The sequence below is a fragment of the Styela clava genome, chromosome 2 (genome assembly GCF_964204865.1).
Source record: "Styela clava chromosome 2, kaStyClav1.hap1.2, whole genome shotgun sequence".
NCBI lineage: Eukaryota > Metazoa > Chordata > Ascidiacea > Stolidobranchia > Styelidae > Styela > Styela clava.
In genome coordinates this window covers 11,915,977-11,928,318 of record NC_135251.1, presented here as the reverse complement: position 1 = coordinate 11,928,318, position 12,342 = coordinate 11,915,977, and the positions used below count along the sequence as shown (strand labels likewise).

The following is a 12,342-nucleotide window of genomic DNA, read 5'->3' as shown; positions in this document are numbered from 1 at the left end:
CCGACTTATTTAATCATAATCTGAACTCAAAATAGCATTCATGATTCACGCAATGACTTTGCAGGATTTTTATTCACTATTTAATACGAAAATAAAAAAGCCACAATAGAAAAGTAAAATCAAGAAGGTCAACTATCGTCTTCAAAAATATCCGCATTCCGGCGTCAGAAATGATAATATTTTCAGCTCAAAATTGAGACAGTTAATTTACAAACGGTGACAAAAAGATCGAAGTCGATCCAAAAAGATGAACATCGGAATAAAATCCCGAATTCAACCCGATATTCGTCAATTCGTTAAAATTATTCGATTCGATGGAAATATACTATTTTGCTCACCCGATCTGTAATCACGCCAGCAATTTGGCGAAACGCGTGGTAGTCCAAACACTGATGCCATGAAACTCAATAAAACCTTCATAGATTTGATAAATTGCACTACTTCACGAAAGCGTGGTGGAATCGACAATTATTTCATATCTCGAGCACAAAAACGGTTATTATTTTCGGATAGTTTCTGCAGTCTGAAAAGTCGAAATAGTAAATGCTATGATCTTCGCCATCAAATTATGCCCGGGCCTTGCACGAAATTCAAAACGTGAAAAGATACGTCCAGCGGTGAAAATTGTTTATAATAACTTTAAAACTATTTAGTATTTTTAGCGATAATAATTAATTGTTGTAATGAAATACAGTTTATTTGCCTCTTTCATTTCTCTCGCAAGTACCGACAATAACACTATTGAATGATTTTGGACATGGGAGAAACTTATTGAATTGTAACAAAAATGAATTAAGTTGTGAAAAATTGACAATACATGTGATATATAATAATAAGGGCGTTAATATGCGTTCCGTTAGGACGTTAGCCGACTTTATGAGACCATAGACTTAACAATAGGGCTGGGCATTTCGAATCGAATATTCGAATCGAATCGAATAGTAAATTATTCGAATCGGTTCAAAGCTAAATTTCGAATCGCCGCCATCTTGTTTCTATCCTTCCGCTAATGGTCGAGGTGAATTCCTCAATTTTTTTTTCATTGAAGTCGTATTTTTTCAACGAAATTCTAACATATGACTATTTTCTGTAGTGAGTTATTGATAAAACGTGTTTGTTATTCTGTGTGAGCGCTCAGTAATCTATTTGGGTGATTTATTCTATGTCTTCGGTAATTCATTTGTTGAGAGGACTTAATTACTATAATAAAATCGCTTACAATTATATATTTTCAAGTATTCGAGATTCGATTCGATTCGAAATATATTATTCGATTCGATTCTGAAATCACAAGGTATTCGAAAATGCCCAGCCCTACTTAACAAACATCCAGCCGTTGAGGGCTCAAATGGGCAGAGGACCTCTCACCAAGTTAGGTTGTTAGAAGAATACCGGTACTACGAATCAATAAGAGTTAAAAAATCATAAAAAAAAATGGACAAGAAGTCAATACTTTGTATTTTGCAATTAATATATTTATATTGGAATATATTTGGCGGGCCGGCAGCAAGGGGGATAAAAGTTATTGGACACGTTAGTGGACCTATGGATCGTTTCAATATTATGTTGTTGTTCTTTGACACGTTACTTTGACACGTCACTTTGACACCTTGAAATTTTCAGTGGTTAAAGATTGATTTTTTTGCCAGAAGGGTATTACTTTTATTTTTTATTATTGGGCACGGAGTGGACCTATTGATCGTTTTCCTTTTTTTTTGGACACCCGATGGAAAACCTAAAGAAGTGGTTTTATGCTCATCGAACGTCGGTGGTGTGTAACGAAGTTCTTGCTTTCTTAACGGGAAATGGCGTACAGCGCCGTAGGTACCGATAGCGTCATTGAGCGTTGCTCTCTTGTTATTATATGCTCTGGGAGATGATAGTCGCCCCCCATTAAAAAATATAAAAATCACAAATGCGCATATGCATTATTGATACTACTCTATTATCGGATTAACCGTCACAATAATATCCGGATATCAAATAGCAAAATAACTCTCAGTTAATCGGTTATCCGAATAACCGTTATCCGAATAATCCAACCTTAGATCTAGTTACTGATTAATAAATATCAACGTACAAAAATAATATTACAGTATACCAATCACATCCTATCTGAACCAATGCAATATTATTTTCTAAACTGTTCTCTATTACTGTTATGAATATTTTTTTTTATTAAAATTCGTGTGTAAAATATATTTTTGTCTCCAACATATTCATGACTACCATAACATAAGCAAGCTCCTTGCACCACGCATCTGCGGAAATCCCCTCGTCCTGCTGATTCACTGGAAGGCACATGTGAATTTCAGGCGATGGTTTTCTCATGTTATGGAAATTACGTACGGTACCGGTACTGGTACCCGTATCACAGTTGTTGACATATATACAACCACAACGGTTAGATGCTGCTGATATGCATAATTTTTCTCATGGCTGTAATACAATACCTAATACCGGTACCGTACATTTTCAAATCGATTCTGGTCTCAGACTCTCCAGCCAACTTTACTCGGCATTGGAACTGCGGGACGGGCATGCAGATGCAGACATGTTCACAACACGACTTAAGTACTTCTAGTTCTGTAGTTGGCGTGGCACAACCTGCATATGTTATCCCTAACCCCCACCTGACTACGCCATTCAAAAATTACGTTGCTACAGCCACAACGTAACAAGGCCCGCCAAACTATACCGGTACCGGTACGGTACTACTAGCCTAATGTCATCCAAGAGGGGCAGACGATCACCCAAAATCGATCAAGCTAGCCTATTTTTCTTGTTGTCAGGTCGATCCCGATATGAAAGAGATCGCTGGCGTTAGTAAGTCAGTAAGTTCATTACAGCGTTAACGTTGGCAAAGGTGCAATTTTGGGCGATTGCAGGTATACTTTGGTAATCTCTATGACGAGATTGTGAGGTCGTAGTGACGTAATCTTTGAATGACGGAGTCAAGTGGGGGTTAGAAATAAAATATGCAAAATCTTATATGCTACGCCCACTGGAAGTACTTGTGATACTGAACTATACCAGGCCCCAAAAATAATATAATGATGACCCACACAATCTGTATTCATGCTTGTGTGTTCAGGTGAATGTGTCTAATACATTTAACATATGATTTTAGGGTTTTTTGTTGACTTTCTTTGCTTTCTCTTTTTTCATGCACAATATAAAATCGATCTATAATCTCCAAGTTTTCGATTTCTGATTTAGATTATGCTATACTTAACATAAACAAAAAGCATTCTTACATAATAAACTTTCAGATGAAGTCAGTACAAGGCGATATGTCTTTTGACCATGCCAGGTTAATTAAAGCTTTAAATAATCCTGAAATGGCGTATGATTTGGGTGTAATTTCACAATTAATCTACAAAAACAGCAGAGCACATCGATGTCAAAAATATTTCCAAGCACTAAAGAAAATTGATCGCCACATGCATGAATTTCATTCACTCAAGCTTTCACAGTATTTTAAAACAATGAGGTATTGGTAATAAGTCTTGATTTGTAATAGTTTTATTTTTTTGGTATTCTAGCGTTTGGGTGAATCTGCATTACTATATCTATCCGACAGCTGTAGTTAAATACAACAATTCAAGACATAAATCAAATGAACACTAAAACTATCTTTAAGTTACTAATCAAAAATTCTGTTGTGTGACGTTTGGGAAAAGTACTTTCTTCAAACATTTCAGATTTCTGGGGTTTGAATTTTGAACAATTAGATGAGGTATATCCCTGTTTACAAATTTAGAATACATTACATTTGTCATTCCTTTACAGATCTAAGCAAGGTGAAGAGATGGGCAAAGATACACAATTTATTTTGAGATTTGCTATTCAATTATTGAAAGAAGTGGAAAACAATTGCTTAGAAACTGTGAAGTGAGAGAATTTCAAAGTTAATAATAATTTTATTTGGATGTTAATCATTCAACTATGAGACATAAAAGAGGACATATCAATGGATCTCCTGTATTGTTTCTGTAAAATAATTCGGTTCCCCCAGTAAGTAGTATGTGTACCAGGTTAGGCAATAATTTTATTCCGATTTTCTTCATTTTAGTTCTATTTCGAGGACTGTCTGTGTTAGCCAAGTGAATATCCCCCTGCCCATAGGTTCAGTCCCTTTACACAGCTTGATGAAAATAGGCAAACAAAAATAGTTACCTCCATAGTGGTACACACACTTCTGGAGCGCCAATAATTCCTCATTTTGCATTGTGATTTATGCATTTCCTATTCACTGATTACTTAGCATAGCGTTAGGAGCATGGTTCCCATCACACCATTGATATCCCTGTGTGCAATACTCAAGTGAGAAAGCATTGCTGCACTCGGGCTGGATGTGAGACTTTTCCTCTCTCCAAATATAAAATCCTATCTTGTGTGATATTTATATTTAGGTCATGTCTGCCACAAATTAATTTGGAAAGATTTATTTCCCTTCACACTCTGCACATAAATGTTGTCAGTAATATTTGGAAACACGTAAAGGAACTCATCACAGAACTGGAAACATGGTGCGTATAACTTTTAAGGCTTCTATTACATTGAAGGCAATTCCAATTCTTCAAACAAGGCTTCGTACACTCAGTAACTGAGCTTCTATCCTTAGAAGTACCGTGACTCTTTGAGTCGCCTGTTGCTAAACTCATTGCACTCTGGGCTAGCATCCCCAACATCATATGGCTCGACCACTAGACAGGGCTGTGCGACCAGAAAACTCCAGTCTAAAGATTTAACCAAATTTTGATAAAAACAAGTTCCTTTAATTGTATGATGATTGATGTGCCAACCTAATTCCTTGAGTTTCTATCGATAATTTAGACTCTTTGACTTCCGCTCCTAAATGTTAATAACTTTGCCTCTATTTTTAGGTTAAAGACTAGAGACCCAATAGAATCATCCCAAACTCGTAATGGAATTTCAATGGAAGAATCTATTCAGCACAAACGAAAAATAGGCTCCGAGAGTCCATTTGGCGCACCACTGACTGTTACGACAGTGGAGCCATTAGTTGATTTAGGTGAAGTGATATCAAGAGACGACTCGCTCATAAATCAAAATTTAACTCCTGCAAAGGATACCAATACAAATTTAAACTTCCCTATGTCAGAAAACGAGGATGTAGTAATGAGAACTCCTATCGACTTGAATAAGTCAAGCAGACGATATTCAAACTCTCCATTACGCTGGAGACCCTACCATTTCAATTTTCTGAAACACTGTTTTCATCATGCGAAACGGAAGAGCTGTGGACTAGATTTTTGAAAATTCTGCTTTACTGTTCATGTCTTTGCATTATCAATTCATCTGCCATTCGCTGTACATAACATATTTATTTAAAAGTGAAAATATACAAATATGGATGAAAAAATGGCAAGAAAATAAGGTAAACTAGATTGCACCAGCTTCTTAAAAACTCAAAACAGCAAGGTGGTAATTAGCGGACATGATACTGGTGGGTAATCGTTTGGGCCATGTCAGCTTGATTTTCCATCCCATTAGGTAAAAAAACACCAAATCTGAAAGTGTACGGGAGCATTAGTCTTTCGCAGACCTCTACTAACTGGTTACAAAAAAAGACTGATCCTAATCAGAAAGCTTTGTCCCATCCGCACCCTAACGAATATGGATATTTTCTCCAGGCAACTTGCCGCCAGGCAGTCTTTAAATTGCGTCCACGGAAGGTTCAAGGTCAATTTATACTTCTAAATCCGAATTGATATTCATCAAAAATAGGCGAAGATTGCTGGAGATTTCATTGACATAACATTATTACGAGGGTAAAAAGAATCTGATATACAAGTATTGATAGAGAAGTTGTGGGCCGGAACTCCAGTCGAAAAAAGTTCTGTTCTCCCCCTTATGTATCACATTTGATACATAACTTAATCCATTCACAACCATAATCAAGCATCTCCTCGCTTCATGGAAAATGTGTGTGTTTAGTTTGCAATATATGAGACTAAGTGATAATTATAGTTCAAAACCAACATATAAAATTTACATATTGCACAAAAGCAAGAAGGCACATTCGTTAGAAGTTCAAAGTCAAATCACTGGATTCTGCTTTGAGCTTTTGATTCAAATATCATCTTGAGAGCCTGAAAATAGAAGTATTGCAGCAAGTGTTAGGTTGTAAGGGTTGTTCATTTGCACGAACATTAATATAAAATACAATGAATAATATGATGTGTGTTTGGGCAACGTTTCATGGTAACGATATTAAGTACGAAGCCTGACTCAGAGGCTTAAAAATAAAGCTCCGAAGCCATTGTAATTTATAAACAGTTCCCTAGCCCCGCATACCAACACGATTCAGAAACTTTCAACCATGTGAAGTGTATATCGATTGAAAAGACATGCAATTTCGGGCTCTTATGCAAATTCAAATATTAACCAAGTGTCCCGAAACACTTCAACTCAATGAATAATTTAGTCAAAATGCCATGTGGTCGAATGATTGTATGGGCCAATTTACTGCAATGACCAGAGGGATCCCTGGAATGTTGTATGTTACGCAAATCCAACAGCTAATCTAACAGTCATATTCTTTCAACAGTGACAATTGAACTTTTTTTTGTCACCTTCCTGGATCAATTAGCTGACAATTATCACCAAACCCTAACTGAATGAGAAACCATTTATCGGATTCATTCCCTTCTACCAACTATGAAGATCTTCTGGAACCTGAAATACCTCAAAACTTAATTAACTTACCTTATGGGCTGCAATCAACCAAGGCATTGATGCTTTCTGATCCACAGGATGTAGAATGATATGATGGGCAACAGCACTGTCATATTCATCTTTATATTTCAATTCTAATCCTGTTGCAACTTTTGTGTTAAGAGACTCTACGAAAAGTTTCAGAGTTGATTATAAATCTTCGAACAAATAATGGCATTTTAGTAGCACAATGGTTTCTATTTCACATATTTTGTCCTGACGACAGTATTCATTTTGATATTTGGTTTTTGTGATTTTTTTTTTCGTTTTAGTGGACACTATCACAGTTATTTCTCTGGAGTGTGAACATAATATATTAGAAGTGGAACTAAAGCTATACGTCCACAAAAATGCCAATTTTTTCAAGTTGAGGGGGTATCATCACTAGATCTTCAAAATTTTATAACCATATGATCACATATCTCCAAAAGCCACATGCTACCTAATCCAACTGGTGGAGTATGAAATGTAATGCAAAAAATAATTGCAATTTCGAAAATTTTTCATCATATCTTCAAATGACAAGCATTGGAGGAAAAAAAACTAAAATCTTTATCTTTTCGTTTCCCCCATGGAGTTACCGGAAATATAAATAAAGACAATTTTTGATTTTGACAAAATATAATCACCTGATTGTGAATCTGTCAATATTTGTGCTCCAGTTACTTTACTCAACAAAACATTTCTTGGCAAGGATTCCTTATCTTGTGTTTGTGATTCATTCGATGAAAACTCGATGTATCTATAAGGATAATATTACCAATTCTAAGATCATTTCATAAAAATAAAGATACTTGGCTAGTCCCTAAACTCGTAATAGAACTAAAAATGGAATAAAATTATGGCCTAACCCTAACCTGGTACACATACTATGTTCCGGCGACCGCCATCTTGGATCACATACTTCGGGAGTACCAAAATAAAAATACGTTATATCCACCAAAATAGCCATTTTCAATATTAATGAAATATTCTAAATGAAGAAAATGGATAAATAAAAACAAAATTCACATTCACCATACCAATGACTCTACTAATAACTAAATATTTAATACTAGACTTGGACATATACGACTTTTTCTTCTGGGAGCATTTAGAATATAAAATTTATTTACTGAGAGGTAGGGCTGAAATTACTTGCAAAAATTCATATCCAAAACGTGTTCAAATAATTGTTATATATATATATAATTGTTGCATGACATAGGTGCGTGATTGATCACTTTAAAATATTTAAATATCAGATTACTACACGAATAAAAACAAGATTTTATATGCAAATAAGCACTAAAAGGGAAACTACCACAGCCATCAGTTGATATGCTTTTAATGTAACTTAGATACAACTAAATAAATGGTAGCAGAGTATAATATAGAATAATAGGCGTTCCAAAAGTATGTGTACCAATATGGAGGTGACTAATTTTGTTTGTCTACTTTACATCAAGTTGTGTAAAGGGACTGAAACCTACTGGTAGGGGGTATATTCACTTGGCCAACACAGACAGTCCCCAACTCGTATTAGAATAAAATAAGGAAAATCGGAATAATAATTATGGCCTAACCCCAACCTAGCACACATACTATGGAAATACCGAATAATATTTGTAAAACAACCACAAACCTGTAATCCGCTGATAAACGGCATAAATAATTGCCCAAATCTGTCCTGTCATTATTATGCGTTTCCTCCACAATGTTCTGTATGGTTCCTGTTGTAGATAAATATGTTTTAATTAGACTCGATATATCATTTATGCATGGCCTAACCATAGCTATGCATGGTTATGTTGTAAGTGGTTGTTGTGTATTGTAATACTAGAGTTTATCTTTTTTATATGTTGTCCTATTATAATCTAACAGTTTTAAACTCTTGTTATATTTATGAAGGGTTTATGTTGAACAACTGTCTTAGGCCGGTAATGTCTTGTACATGTTGCGTGTCTCAGTTACATTGTTTATTTATTATGCAGATGTTGTTACATTTCGAGGGAAATAAACTGTCGTACATAGAGTTATTGCACCATTTTAATCCCAATCACGGCATGTTATGAATTAGTAATAGGGTAATATGATACACATGTGATCAATAAATACATAAATATAAAGTTAGGCTTAATAAATGTGTTAACAAATAAAGATATGATAAATTGATAAGGTATTTTTGAAAAACATGATCATTATAATATTTGTTGTTAGGTTTCATTTGTGCAGTATTTGAAAATTCCTTGAGATCAGGCCAAAAACAAATAATTCATGACAGACAATCAGTATCAAATTCTTGAAATGATGATATTTTAAATTCTCCTCCAAACCAAAAATTAGCCACCGTATGTCAGATGTTGAAAATTCTAATTGATATAAATTTTCAATATCGAATCGTTGACACCCATGCCATGCTAGACAAAAGTCTATGTAACTGGGACAAGAGGGAATTAGCCATAATGCTATCAGTTGTTTTTGTAGTGTAATTGGGTTTGGTATATTAGGGTAACAATAACAATCATCAATGAGCATTAAGGTATTCAAAATACTTTGTCATTACTATTGAACGAAGACATTTTAAATTTTATATTGAGCTTGTGATAAATACAACATACATGTATAGATATTTTTGTTAAAAAATGAAACTAGCAGTTTTATATATTTTGATATAAGTAAACTAAAGAATTGTTTTGTTACTTACACAATGCTATTTACAGATATGTACATTACAAAGTATATATTTGATTCGAAAAGGTTAATATTTAATTTCTCAATTTCAGAAATTATTGACATCTGGTGGACAACAACTTCATTCATCTTTTAAAAAATCCGTCTATCCGATGCTTTGCTTTTTGAGGTCACCTTGTGTTTATTAATATCCGAAAAGATTATTTTAGGATCTATCTGGAATTCAGGATTCAGTGTAATCTATATATTTTTTTATCTGCCAATCAATTTCTTATCAATTGAAATAAATAGATAAGCAGTGATTTTAAAAAATCATTTGCATAACTTGATTGCACACTATAATCACACCACCTTGTACATGATGATGTAATGCTAGACACTGTGAAACGTGATACAAGGCACAAATAAAATATATAAGAAAGAACAGTCAAGATTCTGAGAAACAATGACATAATTGCAAGGCCAGGCATTAAAATGTCTCAAAGAAATTTAAATTGTGAAAGTTTGAAATAAAAGATCACTGCTAGCTAGGCCAATGCACAAATTGTATTGTATCACATTGAACCCATAATTACATCAAATTGAAAAATTTGAATTATATTTTGAAGAAGGAATATCATGAATATTCATAATAATCAACATTATGTTCGTGACATTAGAGTATAATGCACCAACTGTAACATATTTGCATTAACTTCAAGATATTACTTGATATCGATGTAGGATCATGGAATATTATTGTATGAAACTAACAAAATATACGTGGAACATCATAGAATAATAATGTATGAAACGAACAAAATATACTTAAAAAAGTTATTTCTTGGAAAAGCCAATTATTTTAGCTACCGTATATTTTAAGTTGTAAAATGTTTCGGACCCATGAAAAATTTTCAACTCAAATGCTGGCAAATTTGCAAATACCACCACTTCAATTAATTCTGATTCTCAGTGAATCTCAGATAATATAGAAGGATGCATTACTCATTTGCATCAAGATTTTTTAAGGAGAGGTGGAGAATTAATTTACAAACAATAGTAAATAATTGCAACAAATAATAATCCACCCACCAGCCATTAACACTTTCAAGCCTCTTTCATAAAATTCTTGTTCTTTCTTGGATATAACAGCACATTCATAGCATTGTCTGACTGGATCAACAAAGTACATTCTCTGTAGATTTATAGAATTTGAACAACATCGATTGCAGTAACATTTTCCACAACGACGACAGTGGTGCTGAAAATTAATTAATTTTTGAGAATGCATCATGTACAACTCATTATACAAAATACAGGTTTCTCAGAGTAACTCAAAAAGCATTAATAAATTATCTAAGACTTAAATAAAGAAGGCTTGCATATGCGGATATGCCATAATGTATCTTTTTTTGTTTTCCTGGGAGGTTGGTTCCCCCTTTTTAAAATTCATTTCTTCACCTCATATACACAGCCCTAATCAATACATTGTCCACACAAACACAGACATTGAAAACAATGCAGTCATGTGATATATAGGGTGTGACAATGCTGTTGGGAAATTTCATTTGATACATTCATACAAATGATATGTTGACATATATTTATTCAATTTCTCAGTTAAATTAACTATTTCAACCACCTATGTATTGAGCAGATTTTAATTGTCTTATTATCTGTTCAGCTAGTGTTTTGCGCAAGTTTGATAAAACAAAATTTAGCATTTGTAAACCGAGATATCTCACATAACCAACAAATGTTGCATCTTACCTTCCTATTAAGGAAATCAAATACTTGTTTACATCCAACACATTTCTTGGTCTGAAATAGAAAAACACATTATAATGAGAGCTGAGATTGATAACAAAAAGGAATAACATATTTATATAAGCTGGTAAAAAACGAAGGAAAAACCAGACAAATGAAGTGTAATGTGTATAAAATTGATTGAAATGCTGCCAGAATGATAATAAAAAATTACATTCAATAATAAAAATTCCTCAATGCCAATATAAGATAGAAATTTTTATTTCAATTTCTACACTTAAATGTCCCTGGTTGCTTAATGTAGTTATTCCTAATAGGCCTATGACAGTATGAGAAATAGCATACAGACCACAAACGTAAATATATTAAAGCACAATTCTCATTTTTAGGCCAGTGGGCTGACTGATTTGAGGATCAATATAGATATATTATCGATAACGTAAATCTTCAACTCGAAATATCAATCTTGAATCTTTGCTGCATAATTTTGGTAAAAAGGAATAAATTTTAAAGTAAAATTCTACCTCTCTATCTGGCATCCACATCGGTTCTTCGAGAGCGAAAGGACTTGCATATTTTTCACCAGTTGGAATCATTCGTAATCCACTGGTGGATTTTGTTAATTTTTTTCCTTTTATTTCATCCATTGGAATATTATGGTACTGTTAGTGCTGTATAACATTCATACAAGCTATTCCATAAAAAATAAATCAGTGAATAAATATTTAATTCACGAAACACAACATGATATAGTCTACTGATATAACAGAATAATCCTGGTACAGTGGTACGCTTTGCCTACTGCAGTACTGTGGTATCTGAAATCCTATCGTCATATCACTGTATCATAAAATTCAAAGATCAAAGCCTGAATCTTCCATTTTCAGTTTCCGAAGCAGGCAAGAGTTCTATAGTCTGATAGTGAAAATTTTGTCATGTGAAATCAAATTAGACTTTCCAATTTAGGTTCACAATTTACATAGGACACCGTACTCAAATTTCTGAATTTTCTTCATAAATTCATTTAGCCTTCTTGGTCGTATATATTTTTTGTATTGTGTTACACGGTTCTGCAGTTTAACGAATGTATGGCTTGACCACGGACAAAAACCGCCGCTACCGAAACCGCCCTCACTAAAATCAAAGAGTGAGTAAGCCAGACAAAGCCACATCGATGCA

At 33.9% G+C, this 12,342-nt stretch overlaps 2 protein-coding genes across 2 annotated transcripts; one reads left to right on the top strand and one right to left on the bottom strand.

Annotated features, from left to right (window-relative positions):
• Positions 1 to 3,219: 3,219 nt before the first annotated feature.
• LOC120336733 (uncharacterized) lies at positions 3,220 to 5,479 on the top strand. Its single transcript, XM_039404488.2, has 4 exons — positions 3,220 to 3,493; positions 3,793 to 3,894; positions 4,416 to 4,532; positions 4,890 to 5,479. The coding sequence occupies exons 1-4, from the start codon at positions 3,273 to 3,275 to the stop codon at positions 5,281 to 5,283; spliced, it is 834 nt and encodes a 277-aa protein (XP_039260422.2). The 5' UTR covers positions 3,220 to 3,272; the 3' UTR covers positions 5,284 to 5,479.
• A 494-nt stretch (positions 5,480 to 5,973) lies between these two features.
• Positions 5,974 to 11,868, bottom strand: LOC120336736 (zinc finger FYVE domain-containing protein 21-like). Its single transcript, XM_039404492.2, has 7 exons — positions 11,688 to 11,868; positions 11,167 to 11,217; positions 10,489 to 10,657; positions 8,369 to 8,456; positions 7,374 to 7,486; positions 6,736 to 6,872; positions 5,974 to 6,119 (listed from the first exon to the last, which is right to left on the bottom strand). The coding sequence occupies exons 1-7, from the start codon at positions 11,808 to 11,810 to the stop codon at positions 6,072 to 6,074; spliced, it is 729 nt and encodes a 242-aa protein (XP_039260426.2). The 5' UTR covers positions 11,811 to 11,868; the 3' UTR covers positions 5,974 to 6,071.
• Positions 11,869 to 12,342: the final 474 nt, after the last annotated feature.

Bases quoted from the DNA above. Each gene is read 5' to 3' on its own strand.
- LOC120336733 (XM_039404488.2), top strand. From the start codon at position 3,273: ATGAAGTCAGTACAAGGCGATATGTCTTTTGACCATGCCAGGTTAATT. The intron at 3,494-3,792 runs GTATTGGTAATA...ATTCCTTTACAG, and splicing joins CAGTATTTTAAAACAATGAG to ATCTAAGCAAGGTGAAGAGA. The intron at 3,895-4,415 runs GTGAGAGAATTT...ATTTATATTTAG, and splicing joins AATTGCTTAGAAACTGTGAA to GTCATGTCTGCCACAAATTA.
- LOC120336736 (XM_039404492.2), bottom strand. From the start codon at position 11,810: ATGGATGAAATAAAAGGAAAAAAATTAACAAAATCCACCAGTGGATTA. The intron at 7,487-8,368 runs GTTTGTGGTTGT...TTATCCTTATAG, and splicing joins CGTTTATCAGCGGATTACAG to ATACATCGAGTTTTCATCGA. The intron at 6,873-7,373 runs GTGATTATATTT...AACTTTTCGTAG, and splicing joins ATTGACAGATTCACAATCAG to AGTCTCTTAACACAAAAGTT.